The sequence below is a fragment of the Anolis sagrei genome, chromosome 4 (assembly GCF_037176765.1).
Source record: "Anolis sagrei isolate rAnoSag1 chromosome 4, rAnoSag1.mat, whole genome shotgun sequence".
In the NCBI taxonomy this organism is placed as follows: Eukaryota; Metazoa; Chordata; class Lepidosauria; order Squamata; family Dactyloidae; genus Anolis; species Anolis sagrei.
Genome location: NC_090024.1, coordinates 125,049,689 through 125,071,583, shown reverse-complemented (window position 1 = coordinate 125,071,583; position 21,895 = coordinate 125,049,689). Strand labels below are relative to the sequence as shown.

At 44.0% G+C, this 21,895-nt stretch overlaps 1 protein-coding gene across 1 annotated transcript in view; it reads left to right on the top strand.

The window, feature by feature from the left end:
- Nucleotides 1-10,336: 10,336 nt before the first annotated feature.
- XPR1 (xenotropic and polytropic retrovirus receptor 1) overlaps nucleotides 10,337-21,895 on the top strand; it is a 122,193-nt gene continuing 110,634 nt past the window's right edge. Inside the window, exon 1 of the mRNA XM_060774459.2 lies at nucleotides 10,337-10,758. Within this exon, the coding sequence (XP_060630442.1) occupies nucleotides 10,690-10,758 (69 nt within the window). The 5' untranslated portion in view covers nucleotides 10,337-10,689. The remainder of the gene's footprint in view (nucleotides 10,759-21,895) is intronic.

The following is a 21,895-nucleotide window of genomic DNA, read 5'->3' as shown; positions in this document are numbered from 1 at the left end:
ACGTCAGCCTTCGCCTTGTCTTACTCAACTACCGAGTGTGCCTGGCCTGTTTGGCATAGGTCTGTCCATGCAAAGCAGGTGAACATAGCATTGAATGAAACATGCAGAATAATCACAGGATGTCTTAAACCTACACCTGTTGATAAACTCTACAAGCTAGCTGGCATTGCCTCCCCCCCCCCCCCCGATGTGCGACGGGAAGTTGTTGTTAAATGTGAGAAAAATAAGGTTGAACACTGTGAAAGCCACCCACTACATGGCTACCAGCCTCCTCCCAGTAGACTGAAATCAAGGAAAAGCTTTATGAGAACTACCACTTCTCTTGGTGTTCCCCCAGCAACAGCAAGAGTATCCCTCTGGGCATCTAGATCAGGAAATCCCAACTGGATGCCCCCCCCCCCCCATGAGGGTCTTCCTCCAGGAGCAAACCAAGAATGGGCAACTTGGAAGTCCCTGAACAGACTCAGAAGTGGAGTGGGCAGATCATAAGACAACCTGGCAAAATGGCACTACCTAAAAGAATCCCACACCTTGTGTGATTGTGGAGCAAAACAGACAACTCCGCATCTGTATGCTTGTTGTCCATTATGCCCTGACTCATGTACAGAGGAAGAATTGTTGGAGGCTACAGACAATGCCATTGCTGTTGCCCGTTTTTGGTCAAAAGATATTTAGCCACCTGCGCTACTTCTATTTGTATCGATTTTATACTAATTTATGCAATGCTTTTGATACGAAATAAATAAAATCAAAGCAGATCATTGAGATTACCTGCTTTGAACAGGATTATATTAATCTACACTGCCATATAATCCAATTTGAAGCAGATAATCTGGATTTTATATGGCAGTGTAGATCCAGCTTAAGGTCATTTTCTCCAGCTGTAGGCACATCTAAACAAGATCTCAGGAAGTCCTCATGCTTTCTTTGTAATCCCCTTTTCTCAACCTATAGTACCTTAAAATCTTTAAAAGCCAGAGAAATATCATTTATTTTTCAAAGAAGAAAGACTGCTACCTCTATTATACAGTGACTTCCAGCTATTTGTATCTATTAGCAGTAATTTTGTATTATCTCTCTTTTTAAGCTTAAAGGCATGTAAGTCACAGTGACTTCCGTTCCCTCATTAATTTCCTTGGGATTGCGATTTGTTTTCCAAGCTTGGTTTTTTATTTGCAAAAAGTAACATATTAAAAAGCTCCTTGCCCAGGAAGTGTGTCTAAGGTAACGATAAGGTTTCCGTTCTATCTCAGATCAAGACCTCTTGAACTGCTGATTCTAACATTTCTGTCGAAGGGCACTCAGTCATAATTCATCAAAATGTTTTCAACAAATACAATAAACAGATAACATTGTGGACTAGCTTTGCACAAGCTGATCTGCTGCAAGGTAAATCCCAAGACAAGGATGTTGTTTTGCTCACAAATCAGAAGGAATAGAATCTGTGACAGCATTATATGAAATGTTCGTGGCATGTATATATTGTGGATTAATCTTATTCTGCTACTATTGGTCAGTGCTTTTGTCCTTAGACTGTGGAATGACCGGCCAGAAGAGATTCAAAAGCTAATTGGTCTGTCAGGATTTATGACATAATAATAATAATAATAATAATAATAATAATAATAATAAAAATAATAATAATCTTTATTTATACCCCGCCACCATCTCCCCGATGGCGACTTGGGGCGGCTTACATGAGGTCAATGAAAGAACTCTTCTGGCAGGCCTAGCTAGTTAATTTTCAACTGTGAATTTTAACTGTACATTGTATTTGTATTGGTGTCAGTCTTTGTCCTGTGTACTTTAATATATGCATTTTAATAGTATTATATTTTACTAGCGGTCCTCTGCCAGGCGTTGCTGTGGCCTAGTCTGGTGATCTGGAAAATAAAGTAATGAGAAAGTGTTGGTTTCTAATACATATAATGTCTTAATACTTGTGGGTAAGCAATATTTCTTGCTGTTTCTTTGTCAGTGTTGATGTGGAGATTGTCTGATTTGCCTACTCTGGAACATGCAACATATCATTGTCCTTCTTTAGGGGTCCCTTTCAAATCTTTGATACTGCATCCATCATATACATATGTGTGTGTGTGTGAATGGCTGGATGGCCCTTTGTCAGGAGGGCTTTGATTATGTTTTCTTACCCTGGTGAAGGGAGTTGGACTGGATGGCTTTAAGGCAGCATTTCTCAACCTGGGAAGTCAAGACCTCGGGGAGGGGAGGAGTCACCAGGGGGGTGTCAGAAGGCTCACCAAAGACGACCAGAAAACACAGAATTTTTTGTTGGTCATGGGGGTTCTGTGTGGGATGTTTGGCCCAATTCCATCATTGGTGGGGTTAGGAATGCTCTTTGATTATAGGTGAACTATAAATCCCAGCAACTACAACTTCCAAATGTCAAGGTCTATTTCCCCCCAAATTCCATCTGTGTTCACATTTGGGCATATTGAGTATTCCTGTCAGGTTTGGTCCAGATCCATCATTGTTTGAGTCCACAGTGCTCTCTGGATGTAGGTGAACTACAGCTCCAAAACCCAAGGTCAATGCCCACCAAACCCTTCTAGTGTTTTCTGTTGGTCAGGGGAGTCCTGTGTGCCAAGTTGGTTCAATTCCATCGTTGGTTGAGTTCAGAATGTTCTTTGATTATAGGTGAACTATAAATCCCAGCAACTACAACTCCCAAATGACAAAATCATAATTTTTGAGTGATGGTCACTCCTTGTGTGGTGAGACATTTTGTTGCCAAATTTCCTTTATTGGTTCTTTTGTTTTTAAGGAACTCATTATGCACAGAGCATATATATATATATATATATATATATATATATATATATATATATCGATATGTATATTTTAATCACGTTATACCCCATCTCGAGCCTTGAGGAGTGGTGTGTAACAAATAAAATGCATGATGGCTACGAAAGTTGGGGTAACAAAACTAAAATATGTAGGATAGAAAGAGCAACAGAAATAACTTACAAATCTTTACTATCTGTGTTGCTTGTCTCATTTAAACTCAGGCGTCATGAAGCCAGGGAGTTGTTTAAAGAGGGGGTTTGTAGTTTGGCGAACCTGGACCGCAAAACTCTATCAAGTTCCCAAGATACTCCAAGATCAGAGACTTAGAATTAAATCAATGTACGAAGGTTGAATGAAAAGTAATGCCTCCACCTTCATTACTTGGGTTTGGATGGGAATATTTTAATAAATCAAACACAGAAATGGTCCTTAGAATGTGCTCTTTAACTACCACTATTCACTTTTCCACATAATCACCAGACAATAAAAAAATAAAATAAATAGGTCCCTATGCGGAACCAGTTGTGCATGTCCCGACAACCATCCTGAACTCCTTGGTTTCAGGCAGCCCAGGAACACAGGTAGCCATCCACTTCTTGCTCACTTCTCTCAGGCTCCTTTGCCAGTCACATGGCATAGAACAAGGAAGGAAGACTGCCCAGCAGCAGGTACCTCCATCCCCTGGTCTCTGCTGCATATGGCACTGACAGGCATTTAGCTCCTGACCACTGGCACCAAACTTGCTTCAGCACGCCTGGGCAGTATGGACACCCTCCCAAGGTTGCTCAGGATGTCTCTCAGGTCGCAATGCAGGCTGGAACCGGCCCTCAATATTTGTCAGTGTAGAACTGCCCATTGTGCACTCCTAGCTTCTGTACTAGCAGCTTAGCCAATGGTGAGGAATACTTGGAACTGTAGTTGTATTGGAGGGCCGCCTGAATTCCACCCCTGTTCTATGTTAAACCTTCTGCCAAGTCACAACACAGATCCAAACACCCACTTCATGGGGATGGTTCTTTTGGTTTAAAAAGAAATAATACCGCTAAGGAGAACTATCAATGTATGGGTAGAAACTGGAAACTGCGACATCTATATAAATAAAAATGTAATGTTCTTTTGTGGTATTCACAGAACTCAAAAACCTCTGGATGAATTGGCACCAAATTTGGACACAATACACCTAACAACCCAATGTATGTTCTCCACTAAAAAATCAAACATGAAAACAAAAAGCAGAAAGGACTTCTGAACTACATGTCCACAAAGGAGAAACTGCATGTCTACAAAGAGACCCATGGCCACGCCCCCTCCTCCTCACGGGGAAACAGCTGGCCATTAAAGCAAGAGGTGCCAGGCGCGCGTGCATGCCCCCCCCCCCACACACACAAGCGAGAGTAGGCACCATGGGAGTGGAGGGGGAGGCTTGCCGCATGGAGCCCCTTCTCTTTCCCTGCTATGCCAGGAGGGCGGTCTCCTCCTCCTCCACCTTTTCCTGTTGGAAGAGGCTGGCGGATGGGGGACGGATTTTCTGTAGACCCTTCTTTCTATTTTTAATTCTTTCCTTTCTGTCTGACCTGCTCGCCTGTCTCCGGCAACACGAGCACACATTTAACACATACGCACACACAGGAGGTAGCTGCCTCTGCCAGAATCCACCCGAAAGGACTCCCTTCCCTTCTTTCCTTCCTCCCTTTCTTTCCTTTTCTTCCTTCCTTCCTTCCTTTTTCCTTCCTCCCCTCCTCCTTCCTTCCTGTCCCTCCCTCCTTCCTTCTCCTTCCTTTCCTTCTTTCCCTCCTTCCCTTCCTTCCTGCCCCTTCTTTCTTCTTCCTTTCCCTCTTTTCCTCCCTCCCTCCCTTTCCTCCTTCTTTCCCTTTTTTCATTTCCTTCCCCTTCATTTCCTTCCCTCCCTCCTTTCTTCACCCCTCCTTCCTTTTCCTCCTTCCTTCCTGTCCCTCCTTTTTTATTTTCCTTCCCTTCTTTCCCTCCCTCCTTCCTTCTTCCTTTCCTTCTTTCTATGTAAGATATAAATACAATATTTTATATAGATTGCTATATAGATTGCTATATAATATGTTACTATATATTACTATATAATACAAATTAAATGGAAGGGACAGTCAAGAAGTAACGAGGGAAATAGGGACGAAATGAAGGAGGGAAAGGGGGAAGGAAGGAAGGAATGAGACAAGGAGGGAGGGAAAGAAGAAAGGAAAGAAAGAAAGATAGAGAAGCAAGGAAGAATTAAATAAAAAAGTGAAAGGAAAGAGAGAGTGAAGGAAGGAGAGAAGGAACAAAAGACAGGGAAGGAAGGAAGGAGAGAAGGAAGGATGCAACCTAAGAGCAAGGAAGGGGGGAAAGAAACAGGTAGAGATGGAAGAAAGAAGAAGAGAAATAGGAAGGGAAAGAAATAGAGGGAAGGAAGGAAAGAAAGAGGGAGGGAAGTTTGGCCACAGCAATGCGTGGCGGGTACAGCTAGTTAAAAGAATAAAAGTGGAATATAGCAACTAATTCCAAGTTCAATCTGACTCTGTAAAGAATTAGATCAAAAAAAAAAAGAGCTCCAAACTTTATGAATTTATGATAGGGGAAACAGTATTTATATACACATCTTGCAAACAAGGTAGTTTACAAGACAGAATCCAGTTCCGGTCCAGAGTTCACAAAGCCAGTCACACAACAAGTTCAAGATAACACCATCCAGGAAGACATTGCTTTCAGCAACTCAAGAGTCTTTTATGCTAAGGCTACAGGTGTTGCTTGTGGATAGTCTGTTTCTCAGCTAATCTGGCAGACCTGCGTAATTGAGTTTGCTCTCTGTGAAATTGCACATGAGAAGGAGCCATTAATCCTTCAGAAGCCTGCCCTGAAGTACTGGCTTCTGCTTCCTCTTCCTGCTGAAACATGGTGGCTCCTTCTGTCAAGAACTGCCCAAGACAGAAGCACCCCTTTGTCTTCAGGCCACCTTCAAATCAAATGCAAGAGCAAAGGTGTTTACGGGTTCTTTCTGTTTGTTTTCCAGACATAATAAACATGTACATCTCCTATTATATTTCTTTCCTCAGCCAGCTGCACTTCAGGTGCTACAACTTCCATAATCCCCACTGAGGGAGTGGTGTGCGTTGCAGTGTAGCACTGCGCTGGTCCTTCCCCAGCCCAGAAACCACATAATTGACTGTCTTATGCCACCACCACACTGTTTTCTTTCCCAATTGTATACTGAGCTGTGCCACCATAATTCTGTAGAACAAATCAGGATAGTCTTGTTTGGAACTATTTATGGTTACTGTCTTAAGCTCACTTAAGAGTAAATCCCATAGAACTCAGTGGGAATTACTCTCCATGATTCTGTTATATGCAACTTTCCTTAGTCATGCAGAGAAGCTAGTTAATTAGGCAATCCCTCGTTGTCCGAGTAGGATAGTTTTCCAGGATCAGTGTGTTGGTGGGTCCGTAGAGCCCTATTCTTGACCTGCATCTTCTCCCGCAGTAAGGGCATTGGTTTCCAGGTGGAAGGCGGTCTCGGTCGGGGTTGGCTTGACGCGCCTTCTTCTTGGCATGTTTCTCTCTTTTGCCCTCCATTCGTGCCTCTTCAAATTCTGCAGCACTGCTGGTCACAGCTGACCTCCAGCTGGAGCGCTCAAGGGCCAGGGCTTCCTAGTTCTCAGTGCCAGAGTTTTTGCCAGAGTTTTAAAGGTTGGCTTTGAGCCCATCTTTAAATCTCTTTTCCTGCCCATTAACATTCCGTTTTCCGTTTTTGAGTTCGGAATAGAGCAACTGCTTTGGGAGATGGTGGTCGAGCATCCAGACAACATGGCCGGTCCAGCGGAGTTGACGGCGGAGGACCATCATGTCAGTGCTGGTGGTCTTTGCTTCTTCCAGCATGCTGATGTTTGTCTGCTTGTCTTCCCAAGAGATTTTCAGGATTTTCCGGAGGCAGCGCTGATGGAATCGTTCCAGGAGTTGCATGTGACGTCTGTAGACAGTCCACGTCTATTGTCCTCCCAATCCTGGGGGTGATAGTATGGTAGCTGGGTCCGGAAGCTCCGAGAGTTACACACATTCTGCAACGGCGGTTGTGAATAAGGGAAGGGGAGAGCGGCACACGGAGGGCAGGAATATACTTCGTAGTTGCATTTGGTGGAAGGATAGAAAGGAGGGGAGGGTTAGGATAAGGTTTAGGGTAAGGTTTAGGGGTAGGGTAAGGGGTTAGGGTAAGGGTTAGGGTTCAACCATTAAAGAACTCTTACATTCCTTTTATAATGTGTTCCGTTTTGCGTTGCGCAAACAGCGCTCCTGAAGGAGCAAAGCTGAACAGCGTAACGCTCAGAGCTTCTGGACCCAGCTTTCATATTATTACCACATTAGGAGTCCCCGGTGGCGCAGTCGGTTAAACCCCTGTGCTGGCAGGACTGAAGACTGACAGGTCGCAGGTTCGAATCCGGGGAGAGGCGGATGAGCTCCCTCTATCGACTCCAGCTCCTCATGCGGGGACATGAGAGAAGTCTCCCACAAGGATGATAAAAACATCAAATCATCTGGGCGTCCCCTGGGCAACGTCCTTGCAGACGGTCAATTCTCTCACACCAGAAGCAACTTGCAGTTTCTCAAGTTGCTCCTGACACAACAATAAAATAAAATAAAAACACATTGGGATATAAACCGTTTATATCAGTATGCATCCCATATTTTTTCTAGGACTGGATGCATACTGCATTGAGACAGGATGCAAACTCTCCTCCTCATACCTAATTATTACCGCCGTCTCCCAAAACAGTTGCTCTACTCCGAACTCAAGAATGGGAAACGGAATGTTGGTGGGCAGGAAAAGAAAGCCAAACCTTCAAAACACTGGTATAGACACTGAGAACTGGGAAGCCCTGGCCCTTGAGTGCTCCAGCTGGAGGTCAGCTGTGACCAGCAGTGGTGCAGAATTTGAAGAGGCACAAATGGAGGGCGAAAGAGAGAAACATGCCAAGAGGAGGGCGCGTCAAGCCAACCCTGACCGGGACCGCCTTCCACCTGGAAACTGATGCCCTCACTGCGGGAGAACATCCAGGTCAAGAATAGGGCTCCACAGTCACCTTCGGACCCACCCAGAGGCGGTCCTAGGTAATTTTCAAAGGTAAGCAAACAGTATTTTGCCCCCCCCCCCCCCCCAATCATTGATATATATATTCTGTTCGTTGTGGGAGTTCTGTGTGCCATATTTGGTTCAATTCCATCATTGGTGGAGTTCAGAATGCTCTTTGATTGTAAGTGAATTATACATCCCAGTAACTACACTTGCCGCACTTGCTCCCTTGCTTGGCCCACTTTGGGTCCGGAGGCATGCCTGAAGACCCCGGTGTGTGCACCAAAAAGTCACCTCTTCTCCTGACTTTCTCCTCAGCCATTGGGACCAAGAGAGAGAGAGAGAGAGAGAGAGAGGTGGAGATGCCCACCTTTCCTGAAGGTAGGCGCAAAAACAAAGGAGGGAGCGGAGGTGGGAGATACCTCCAGCCGGAGGGGCTCTCTCTCTCTCTCTCTCTTGGTCCCAATGGCTGAAGAGAAAGTCAGGAGAAGAGGCGACTTTTGGTGCGCATGCTGGGGTCTTCAGATACGCCTCCGGACCAAAAGTGGGCCAGGTGCGGCGGCTCCGCCCCTTGGCCCACCCGCGGAATAGGGAGAGGAGAGGAGGCAGGTGGAGCTCCAGGGGATCAGGAAAGGGAGCCGGTCATGGGGAAAGGATTGAACACAGAGAACGATTAAGCGCCAGCTCTGCTCGTGCACCCGGTGGCCGGGTGGAGCAGGCACGAGAGGGGCTAGGCGAGGCACAAGGGCCTGGCCTCTTTGGGAAGAGGATCGCCCGGCAGCGAGGCAAGAAAGCCGAGGCTCCCCCCGGACTGCTAGGGCTGTTGTGAGCTGAGGGGGCGCTCCTCAAGTGGAGGTCAAGGGGCTTTTACAGAGGTGCCTCTGCGCCCCTGGCAAAAAAAGTGTTCTGCGACTGCTTACTTCGCATAATGGACAAGCCGCCCCTGGACCCACCGCCAGTACTCCGATCTTGGAAGACTATCCTACTCGGACAACGAGGGATCGCCTAAGTAAGTAAGTACTTACTAAGTAAGTAAGTACTATAATTCCCAATGCGATCAGGTCCTACAATTCAGTTTGCAAATAATCCATTTCTGCAACGCTTGGCAGACGGATTCCAATGGAATACAGATGGGATGGGGGCAAACATCATGTCTGAAAGCATTCTGTCTCTGAAGCAGAGTATTTCCTAATGTGATAAGATCCAGAACTAGCATATGGTAGCACTCGAATGTAACCTTCTGATTGGGTGAATGGGGCCATCCATACAAGCTGGAATATGTCCAGAGGAGGGCGACTAAAATGATCAAGGGTCTGGAGAACAAGCCCTATGAGGAGCGGCTTAAGGAGCTGGGCATGTTTAGCCTGAAGAAGAGAAGGCTGAGAGGAGATATGATAGCCATGTATAAATATGTGAGAAGAAGCCACAGGGAGGAGGAATCAAGCTTGTTTTGTGCTTCCCTGGAGACTAGGACGCGGAACAATGGCTTCAAACTACAAGAGAGGATATTCCATCTGAACATGAGGAAGAACTTCCTGATGTGAGAGCCGTTCAGCAGTGGAACTCTCTGCCTCGGAGTGTGGTGGAGGCTCCTTCTTTGGAAGCTTTTAAACAGATGCTGGATGGCCATCTGTCAGGGGTGATTTGAATGCAATCTTCCTGCTTCTTGGCAGAATGGGGTTGGACTGGATGGCCCATGAGGTCTCTTCCAACTCTTTGATTCTATGTGATGGGACCTGTTCGAAAGCATTCTGTCTCTGAAGTGGAGTATTTCCTAATGTGATAAGATCCAGAACTGACACAATGTAGCACTTGAATGTAACCTTCAGATTGGGTGATTGGGGCCATTGTTTTGGTGGCGGCGGTGGGAGGACCTCCAGACTGCGCCCTTTTTTTGTGTTTGTGTCAGGAGTGACTGCAAGTCGCTCCTGGTGTGAGAGAATTGGCCGTCTGCCAATTCTCTCACACCCAGGGGACGCCTGGGGACGCCAGGGGACACCCAGGGGACGTTATCCAGGGGACGCCTGGATGATTTGATGTTTTTATCATCCTTGTGGGAGGCTTCTCTCATGTCCTCGCATGAGGAGCTGGAGCTGATAGAGGGAGCTCATCCACCTCTCCCCGGATTCGAACCTGCGACCTGTCGGTCTTCAGTTCTGCTGGCACAGGGGTTTAACCCACTGCGCCACCGGGGACTCCTGCGCCCTTGGTGGGCCACTGCAGCAACACAGGAAAGGGGCGTGCCCTTGCCTCTGTTTGGAAAGGCTCGTGCCGAAGGGGCGTGGCCTGGGGCGGACACCTGCGCGCGCCGGCCCCGCCCCCTCCGCGCGCCTCCCTCGGAGAGGTGGGCGTGGCCAGCGGCCCTTTAGCTTTCGCTTCCTCCCCCTGCGCCCTTTTCTCCCTCCGCTCTTCGGGAGGCGGTTACTGTGGCGATGACGTCAAGGCGGGCTGGCGCGGGGGGGCGGGGCTAGCCGGCGGGGAAAGGGAAGATGGCGGCAGGGGCGGCCGCTGGTGGTCTTGCTGCTGCTGCTGCTGCTTCTGCTGTCGGAGCGCCGGGGGACGCCGCGGGTCCGCTCCGGGCGAAGGAGGCGGGGGAGGCCGCGGCTGCGAAGGCGCTGAGGCGAGCCTGAGAAGGAGGGAAGGAGGAAGGAAGCGCTGAAGGGGGCGGGCGGGCCCATGTCCCCGTCCCTCGTCGCCACCGAGTGAAGGGCAGGCAGGCAGGCAGGCGAGGCAGTGGCGGCTGAGGGGCCCGCGGAGGACGAGGACGAGGAAGACGAGGAAGAAGAGGAGGAGGAGAAGGCCACGGCAAGATGAAGTTCGCCGAGCACCTCTCCGCGCACATCACCCCGGAGTGGCGGAAGCAGTACATCCAGTATGAGGTGCGCCCTATGGAAGTGGGGGGGGGGTCCTCTTTGGGCCAAGTGGGAGCGGGAAGGAAGGCGGGATTCCTGAGGGGAAGGGTGCTGCTGAGGAGCAGAGGGCGCCCCCTTGGCCTCGGCCACAGCCTGCCGCTTTGCGCCCTTCCCACCTCTGCGCTCTCTTCCTTCCTTCCTCCCTCTCTTCGCTTCTGTTGTCTTTTTTCCTCTCCTTCCTTCCTTCCTTGAGATAGGCTGCTTTTTTTCCCCTGGCTTCCTCCCTTCGGCTCTGCTGTCTTTTTGCCCTTCCTTCCTTTCTTGGGATATGCTGCTTTTTTGCCCATCCATCCATCCTTGGGCTCTGCTATCTTTTTGCCTTTCCTTCCTTCCTTGGGCTTTGCTGTCTTTTTGCCCTTCCGCCCTTCCTTCCTTCCTTTCTTGAGATATGCTGTCATTTTGCTCTTCCTTCCTTCCTTGGGATATGCTGCTTTTTCTGCCCTCGCTTCCTCCCTTCAGCTCTGCTGACTTTTAACCTTTCCTTCCTACCTTTCCTTCTTTCCTTCCTTGGGCTCTGCTGTCATTTTGCCCTTCCTTCCTTCCTTCCTTGGGATATACTGCTTTTTTTGCCTTCGCTTCCTCCCTTCAGCTCTGCTGACTTTTTATCTTTCCTTCCTTCCTACCTTTCCTTCCTTCCTTGGGCTCTGCTGTCTTTTTGCCCTTCCTTCCTTCCTTCCTTCCTTCCTTTCTTCCTTGAGATATGCTGTCTTTTTGCCCTTCCTTCCTTCCTTCCTTGGGATATACTGCTTTTTTTGCCTTCGCTTCCTCCCTTCAGCTCTGCTGACTTTTTATCTTTCCTTCCTTCCTACCTTTCCTTCCTTCCTTGGGCTCTGCTGTCTTTTTGCCCTTCCTTCCTTCCTTCCTTCCTTCCTTCCTTCCTTCCTTCCTTGAGATATGCTGTCTTTTTGCCCTTCCTTCCTTCCTTCCTTGGGATATGCTACTTTTTTTGCCCTTGCTTTCTCCCTTTGGCTCTGCCGTCTTTTTAGCTTTCCTTCCTAACATTCCTTCTTTCCTTGGGATCTACAGCTTTTTTGCCCTCCCTCCCTCCCTCCCTCCCTCCAGCTCTATTGCCTTTTTGCCTCTCCTTCCTTCCTTCCTTCCTTCCTTCCTTCCTTGGGATATGTTCTTTTTTTTGCCCTCACTTCCTCCCTTCGACTCTGCTGTCTTTTTACCTTTCCTCCCTTCCTACCTTTCCTTCCTACCTTTCCTTCCTTGGAATCTGTAGCTTTTTTGCCCTCCCTCCTTCCCTCCCTCCAGCTCTATTGCCTTTTTGCCCTTCCTTCCTTCTTTCCTTCCTTCCTTGGGCTCTGCTGTCTTTTTGCCCTCCCTTCCTTCCTCCCTTCCTTCCTTCCTTCCTTCCTTGGGATATGCTGCTGCTTTTTTTGCCCTCGCTTCCTCCTTTTGGCTCTACTGTCTTTTTACCTTTCCTTCCTACCCTCCTTCCTTTCCTTCCTTGGGATCTACAGCTTTTTTGCCAATCCTTCCTCCAGCTCTATTGCCTTTTTGCTTCTCCTTCCCTCCCTCCCTCCCTTGGGCTCTGCTACCTTTTTATTGCCCTCCTTCCCTCCTTCCCTTCCCTCCTTGGGATCCGCAGCTTTTTTGCCCTTCTTTTCTTGGGCTGTGCTGTCTCTTTGCCTCTTTCCTTCTCTTCCATCCTTCCTTCAACTCTTCTGCCTTTTTACCCTTCCTTCCTTCCTGCCGTCCTTCCTTTCCTTCAGTTCTGCTGCCTTTTTGCCTCTCCTTCCCTCCCTCCCCATCCCTCCTTCCCCTGCCTTCCTTCCTTATTCCCTCAAGTTCTCCTGTAGCTCTTCTTTTCCCCCTTGTGTTCGCCTGTCCTCTCAAGGCCACACCTCTCCCCATTTCTAACTGGCAAACCTGCTCGGTGTGCCTCTGTTTACAGCCTTCTCTCCTTTGTTGAAGGACACAAAGGGATGTCACTGCAGCTGGGTGGCTTTTCCCTTCAAGCCCACCTCTCCCCCCACATCCTTGTGGCCAAAGATGCAGGGAAAAAGTAGGCGTGGAGCTCATGTGTCAAAGCCAAGGCCCAGGGGCTGAATCCAGCTCTCCTATGTCATGACTAGAGCTGATGGGAGTTGTGATATAGGAACATCTGGGAGGCTGCTATTTGTTCTATTAAGTCAAGAGACTAGGAGTTGGATTTAAAAATAAGGCATGTGGGTATCATAGATTCATAAAATAATAGAGTTGCAAGAGACCACATGGGCCAGTCAGTCCAACCCCCTGCCATGCAGGAAAAGCACAATCATGGTCGTGTTTTTCCTGATGATGATGATGATGATGATGATGATGATGATTGCTACTGGAACGTGGCCATACAGCCTGAAAAACTCACAGCAACCCAGTGATTCTGGCCATGAAAGCCTTCAACAAAAACATTGAACGTCTCTACGGGGAGAAACTGTTCCAAAACACAATTAGATTGGATATAATACTGAAACATGGCCATACAGGCCAACCCCCCCCCCCCCAGCAACCCATGATGATGATGATTACAAAGATGATGATGATGATGATTTATATCCCGCTTTTTCTCTCAATACGGAGACTCAAATCAGCTCACAACGAAAAACATTAGATCATATCTGACTTTAACTTGTCCTTGAGCTTTTCCCCAGTCTCAGTGCCATAAGTGCAGATGGGTTTCAATCCACATTGTCCCCAGTCTGCCGATAATTTAAGGGATGGAGTTGTTGTTCAATGTTATTATTAGTAATAACCCCCTTTATCTCCTCAAAGGGAATTCAAAACAGCTTGACATAAGAGCATTAAAATACAAACATTAAAACAGTATTAAACGTACAGCACTAAAATGAAAGAGCACCCACCACTATATAAAAAACAGAATAGTTGCCCTCTATCTATATCATATCCGATAAGAGTTGTGATAGGAACATCTGGGAGGCTGCCATTGGGACAGGAGACTGGGGTTTGGATTTAGGTTGAAGGCTTGTGGGTATGATATCTGACTTTGACATGTCTTTGAGCCTTTCTCCAACCCCAGCCACAAGTGCAGATGGTTTGTAGTCCCCATTGTCCCAAGTCTGTGTGGTGGATAATTTAAAGGGATGGGAGTTGTCATTTAATAACATCTGGGGAACCAAATTATTATTATTATATTTATTTATACCTTGCTTTATCTCCCCAAAGGGGGCTTAAAACGGCTTGACATAAAGGCATTAGTATACAATTTAAAACGTACAAATATATAAACGTTAAAACAGAATTAAACACAAACAGCACTAAAAAAAATCACAGTTAAAATCCATCAAAATATATTCCAAGTTAAATTGGGTAAAAAGCTAAAGAGCTCCCATCACTATGTAACGAACAGGATGGCTGGCCCTCTATCTATATCCACTCAGTCTCTGTCTATGGCTTCAGTGGCCCAAGAAAGAAGAATCTCCAGTTCTCAAGAGAAAAGGCAAGCATAAGGTCAATATGATCCTTGATGAAAATGAGTCTGATGCCCCTTCCTTAGTGGTTACCTGGCAGGCCCTTGGGAAGGAAGCTAGGTGGCACCCTCTTCCATGGCTGCTGATACCATCCAGTTTTGACCGCTTCACATTTATTAATTATTCCAAACAGACCCTGACCCCAGAGCTTGCTATCAACTGTATTCTTATTTGATTCCTGAATGTTGAGGATTTACATGTCTTAGTCCTGAGGCTAGTTTGTGAAAGCCTTGATGAGAGCTGTCCTTGTGGGTGTGGTGGCTGTGGAAACACTTCTACGAGAGACAGGCCACTTGTTTCCCCCACCGTTTGAAGCATCCTGCCTCCCCTGGTCATTTCTTGCTATTTAGTGCATTTGGCTTCATTTTCCAAGTGTTACCATTCTTTTGCGTACACCTTGTGTTTGATTTGTGTGTTATTTCTTTGAGGCATTCTTCTCATTGTGACATCTTTTCCGTTCCTCACATTGTAAACATACCACGATTTTCCAACAAGGAAGCACAGGCATCTTTTGATAGTAGTATTATGTGAAAATACTTGCCTCTGTTCCTACTGGTACATACCTTCATCTGCAGTCTGTATCTGGACATGTTTTTGATTATTATTTTCTATGTTGCTTATATTTGTGCTATAACAGTGGAGGGGTGTGTCTGTATGAAGCAACCAACATTTCAAAGCCCTGAAGGCTGTGTTCAGGAGCAGGCTTACCTCTCTCACTCTCCCCGTTGGTTGCGGGGGGGGGGGGGGGGGGGAGAAGGAATAGTGTACGCTACATGTGTATTGTTTGTATGTTTCTGAAAACTGGTTTGTATGTTTGAGGAAGCTAGTTATGTGAGTCCCAGGATGGTGTATAATACCCCTTCCCTTGAACTCTCAGCAAAGGGTTCTTGAAACCAAGGTTACCTCCATCTTACACTTGGAATGACATATTATTTGATGCACAGCTGGTGATAGAGCTATACCCGCAGGGATTTTCAGGGTGTAAAAGGGGTCTAAATAATATAAAAGGACCAATATTTAGATTGGAGACTGCCAATGAATATCATGTATGGTTGCCTGTTGATTTATAGTAACCCTATGACTATTATTGGGTTTTCTGAGGCAAGGAATCATCAGAGAAGGCTTTTCCAGTTCCTCAGAAATACAGCCTACAATAATAATAATAATAATAATAATAATAATAAACTTTATTTATACCCCGCAGGGACTCGGGGTGGCTTACAAGAGGCCAAGCCCGGACACATATTACAGTAAGATAAAACCAAAACATAAGCAACAAGCAACAGCATTAAAATTACATTCAAAAGAAAGAAAGAAAAACAAAAAAAATATGAATACAGTAGCAAAATAACATTACAATAAACACAATCACAGTTTTTTTTTTTTTTTGGTCGTGTCAGGAGTGACTTGAGAAACTGCAAGTCACTTCTGGTGTGAGAGAATTGGCCGTCTGCAAGGACGTTGCCCAGGGGACGCCCGGATGATTTTGATGTTTTCATCACCCTTGTGGGAGGCTTCTCTCATGTCCCCGCATGAGGAGCTAGAGCTGATAGAGGGAGCTCATCCGCTTCTCCCCGGATTCGAACCTGCGACCTGTTGGTCTTCAGTCCTGCCGGCACAGGGGTTTAACCCACTGTGCACCGGGGGCACAATCACAGTGACAATGGGCGGGCCATATGTGCAGGATAAAATGCTAAAAATATCACACTTGGTATTCATTGGTGATGTCTCATCCTCATACTATCCAAGGCAGACCCTATTTAGCTTCCAAGATCAGACAAGGTCTGATACTTTTGGAGGATTTAAGCTGGCTAGAACCATAACTTCTCTGTAAGTGGGAAATAAGAACAACAACAACTGATGTTTGGCTAGAATAAAACCCTTCACAGGGGAAGAGTTTGGGTAGCAGGAAACTTTACAATTGAAGTTTTCCTTACAAATAAGTCACGATTGCTTATTTTATGATAGACTCTGGATGGGGAAAAGGTAATATCTCCTTCTCATTTTTAGTTAGTCCTTCAGGTGATCTTAAGTAGTAGTTTTGCCTAATAAAGAAATAGTTTTCAACACCTCAGTCATGTTTCTGTGTGCCCCAGATTTATGTTCAAATAGTGAGCACTGAATCAGCTATCTCAGAATAGTTCTTTTTAAAAAGTAATAAAAACATGGAAGACAAATATAAATATTTAAATATTAAGAATGAGATATTTGGCATATTTGGAGGTTTTCTTAATAGCACAAACATCATTGGGCACAGTTTCTGTTCTGGACTGCTATTTTGTCAGTATTTTTGTACTTTTGATTTGGGGGAAGGGTTTAATTTCCAAGCCCTATTTAGATATTTGGACAACAATCCTATTTATTTATTTATTTATTTAATATGCCAGCTTTCTTCCATCATGGGATTTCAAGGCAATTAAATATTAAACCATACTGTAGATAAATTATGCATTAATTTGTAGCATATTCACTGCAATATATGTCACTTAAGTACAGAACTTGAACAAAATTCTGGTATCATTATACGTTTTTAAACACACACACATATATATATTCATATATATATATATATATATACACACACACACACACACACACACACACACACACACATATACACACACACCCCTACCTAGCTAGGGAAAAAGAGAGTGGAATTATGTCCATAATTGCCGACATAATCATTTAGCATGATTTAGGCTGCCCAGGCCTAATGGGAGTTTGAACTGGAAACTGTCTGGAGAACCATAGTTGCACAACCTTACTTTCAAGTCTCTTTCAAAGATGCTATGTTTATTTTACCTAGACAAAAGAAACTAAACATTGCATTTGCCATAGAATTCCATAAAATTGGAAGAGACCATGAGTGCCATCCAGTCCAATCCCCTGCCATATCAAAGCAGTTCTTACTGAAAGAACATTATTCCTAATGTTTAGGGATATCTCTTTTCCTGCTGTTTGAATACATTGTGCCATGTCGTGGTCTCCAGAGCAGCAGAAAATAAACCTGATCCCTCCTCAATGTGTCATTCTTTCAAATATTTTAACATGGCTATCATGTCTCCTCTCTGCCTTTATTTCTTCAAGCTAATCATATCCAGCTCTCTAAACCACTTGGCTTCCAGACCTTTGATCATTTTAGTTGCCATTCTCTGGACAGATTCCAGCTTGTAGGTTTCCTATGTCTCCCAGAATATCTGCAACAAGTTTAATTTATAGAAAGACTCTTAGGGAGAACCCAGGTTCGGATAACGAATTAATCATTACTTTTTCAGAGTGACTTTTTAAAGCTATTTTACATCACTTTTTTAAAAGTTTATTTGAACTATTTATCCTGCTGGGTGCAACATCTGATTTGCTGGTAATTGTCAAAACTTAGCTTTGACCGTATGAAATGAACTTCAGGATATCCTATTATTAACACCACTACAAAATCCTGCAATATTAGGATTGTAGCTTCCTTAATTGAATTAGTGCACCTGTAATGTAGTCTTCCTCTTTTCCTAATACCTTCTATTTTGCCAGCATTGTTTTTTTTTTAATGAGTTTTCTAATTTCATCATATGTCTAATAGAAGTGTCTGTTTAGTAGGGCTTGCTCCCTTAGAAAATTCAGCCTTGCTTTGTTCTCAGACCCATTTATTTGAGGTTTTTTTTAAGCAGTATGCATAGAACTCTAGTACATGTACTGCATTTCAAATTAATTTCTTCCTGTCATCTTTCACTACTGTACATTGAAATCAGAAATACTATGGCATGAATGGTCTGGACTTTGATATTCAACAGTATATATACTTAAGGATCTTATCTAATTCCTTCTAACTGCCTTTCCTAGTTTTTTTAAAAAAATTATTAATAATTGAGCCAAGGTATGTATGTGTGTGAGTGTGTGTATGTATAATATACATATATAACATTTCATACAGAAATATCCTATCCTATCAAAGTTGGGTGAATTGTCTATGATCATTGTATTTGTTTCCTTAATGCTCAACTATATATTATTAGTATTGTTAGTATTGGCATCTCGAGCTCTGAGAATTACCTCAGCACACCCAAATGCCTGGGAATTACCCTGGACCATTCTCTGACCTACAAGAAGCACTGCCTGAATACCAAGCAAAAAGTAGGCGCTAGAAACAATATCATACAAAAGCTGACTGGCACAACCTTGGGATCACAACCAGACACAGTGAAGATATCGGCCCTTGCATTTTGCTACTCTGCTGCTGAGTATGCATGCCCAGTGTGAAACACATCTCACTATGCTAAAACAGTGGATGTGACTCTTAATGAGACATGCTGCATTATCACGGAGTGTCTGCGCCCTACACCACTGGAGAAATTACACTGTCTAGCCAGTATAGCACAACCTGATATCTTTTGGGAAGTAGCAGCCAATAATGAAAGGACCAAGGCAGTGACATCTCTGGCCCATCCCCTATTCGGATATCAGCCAGCATGCCAAAGTCTTAAAACAAGAAATAGTTTTCTAAGATCTACAGAGATACTCGCAGAAACACCTCAGCAAGCGAGAGTCCAAAAGTGACAGCACCTCAATCCATGGTTGATACCAAATGAGAGACTCCCTCCTGGGCACACAGAAGACTGGGCAACTTGGAAAGCTCTGAACAGACTGCACTCTGGCACCACGAGATGCAGAGCCAACCTTAAGAAATGAGGCTACAAAGTGGAATCCACGAGATGTGAGTGTGGGGAAGAGCAAACCACAGACCACCTACTACAATGCAACCTGAGCCCTGCCACATGCACAATGGAGGACCTCTTGTAGCAGCACCAGAGGCACTCCAAGTGGCAAGCTATTGGTTAAATGACATTCAATAGAATGCCAAGTTTTAAAACTTTGTGTTTTCTCAAACACATTGGTTTGCTCCTAATACGATAAATAAAAATATCATTAGTATTATTAATAGGCATCCTTATAATTATCATCCTTCAATCTAGAGCCTTTCCTGACTCAAATTTTCTAGTCGTCTGCAGAGTAAAAAGCAACAGTTACACATGTCTAATTGATATCAGTAGATAATTCTTATAATTACGAAACCCAAATCCTGAAACTTGATTATATCAATTGGGAAATGTGTTTGGATTTCATAAATCATTTTCAATGACATGCTCACCTGTCTTTCAGGGTTAGGTCTAGAAAGAAAATAATGAGTCACTTATGGTACTTAAGAATGAAAAAAAAACCAAGAGGCACAATACTAAGAACAAAATCAGCATATTAACATGTATAGAATCTTGCAACTATAACATCCTTCAAATATATAACAACATGGTTGCCATTTCACAGTTCACTAATCTTTCTATAACTTTCCATACCACTGCTGCAAAGAAAGGTCTAGTTATAGTTTTTGCTCCTACATTCTTTCTACCGCCTATTGTTAATCTCTGCCTTATAAGTTAAAGCCCTGATCATGTAAGCTGGAGGAAAGGTGTGCATTATCGTTCATAGTCATATCTCTTAGAATAATAGAGTTGGAAGAAACCTCATGGGCCATCTAGTCCAACCCTTGCCAAGAAGCAGGAAAATTGCATTCAAAGCACCCCCGACAGATGGCCATCCAGCCTCTGTTTAAAAGACTCCAAAGAAGGCTTCCCTTATAGGTTAAAAAAATTACTAAACATTAACATGGGTTATAAAATGCTACACCTCTCTTACACACAAAGTGCAAAAAAATGATCTTTTGGGGTTTCTTGTCTCTGATTGCTTGGTGAACATTAAATTTCCCGATATCCTGAAACCCATGTATTAATAAGCGTAGTATCTCCCTTCATGTTGCTTCCCTTTCAAGAAGTGTGATTTCCTGGCTTATCTCCTCCCCAATTTACTCATGTAATCATGTATAAGGGTAGAAATGTTAATTAAAAAATCAACCCCCAAAACCTGGGTCAATGGGTCAGGAAGGAGCCATCTCCTTGTTTGAATAGATTAGTGAAAGGCAATAGTTCATGCCAGGAGAACTTAAAATAAGCACTAACCCCCTATTCTTTCTGCTGTGGCTCAGCTTCTGGACTTTTTTTAATGCTAAGGTGGGGAAATTATAGCATTAGTCAGGATTGGCTGGCCACCTAAGGTGACACTGATGCTTTTCCCTCTCTCTGGAATGAACCTCTACTTATCTACGAGCCATATCAAAATCCATAATTTTGGCTCCAAAACCTGCCCTCGACTTAGACATAAGGTCAACCTATATGAGTACACACAGTAAGTGTAATCTTTCATCACTTTTTTTTACTTGCACTCCATCTTGAGGAACCTTGTGAGTCTGGCATCCTTCAGCTTGCATTTCTTGATAATCAAATGAAAACTTAATTTTTAGGCATTCCTACTTCAGCATTGTACAAAAATTTTACCAGTGGATTAAATATGGCATGCTATCATGTTTGAATAATTTACATTGTACCTTCTAGAGTTAATCTTTATGATAGGTTTTGGCAAGAATGGTTGGGTTGGCATAGCACTGGGAAGAATGCTAGAGCAGTGAGTGGGGGGTATATAATCAAATGGAGAGGAACAAGGATTACAGCCAATCTGCTTTCTTGGCAATACAATTTCCTATTTAGCTATCTACCTCTTCTGCCAGTTTTGTGTTAGATTAGAAGATAATACTCGTATTATTTGATATGATGATTAATGATTACCTATTTTTTTATAAATCATATTTGTTGTAGGCTTTAGACATGATATGCTTTATATTACATGAAATGAGATACTTTTGCAAGTAACAACTGTAGTACATGTGCTCTGTGCTATGGATTGATTAAATTATTATTTTTTTATTTTAAAAGAACCAACTCTATATGGTTTGTTTATATCAGCAGTTTCCAACCTTTGGGGCTCTAGTTGTTTGGACTTCTACTCCCAAAAATTCCAGTCATCTTATAAACTGTTAGGAACGGTGAGAGTTGAAGTCCAAAATGCCTAAAAGACCAAAGATTGGTAATCACTAGTTTATATGGTAATTAAATAAAAAGATTTCCAGGAATGCCTTTAAGGACATTAAAAATGCCATAAGATGATATACACTACTCTGATGCAAGAATGTGTAAAATACAAAAAAGCTTAAATCCATTAAATTCATCTCCTAATGAAAATAAACAGTATAAATTCTAGAAAATGTTATTAGTTGAAAATCTTTTGAAATTAAATCTGGAGCACCAAGAATTCCTTGAGGTAGTTTCATAAATGTTTAGCCATCTGATTTGCAGTATGCAGTCCTTTCTGACTGAGTACAGTGGTACTCTGTAAGCCTGATTTGATCTGATTTTGCTATCATTAAGCCATACTGATTTGGAAAGAGGATTTATACATTTTTTAAAGAACCATTCATTAATTTTAAACCTAAATTGCTTCATAAAATGCTTCAGTTTCTTGGAATTCATAGCAAAGCTTGCACCCTTGGGAACCATTTTGGGTATCGTGGCTTAAAAACGGGGCAGTTTGTCAAACTATTATTGCAGTTTGACAGTCTGAGTTTAAAACAAAGACATTGTACTCACTATCCATTTTTAATTAATATTGAGCCATTATGAAGGGTTACTTTACCTTGCTTTTTTCTGAGAAATTGAAACATTAGCCTCTGTTGGTCTAACAATAAAGACAATAAA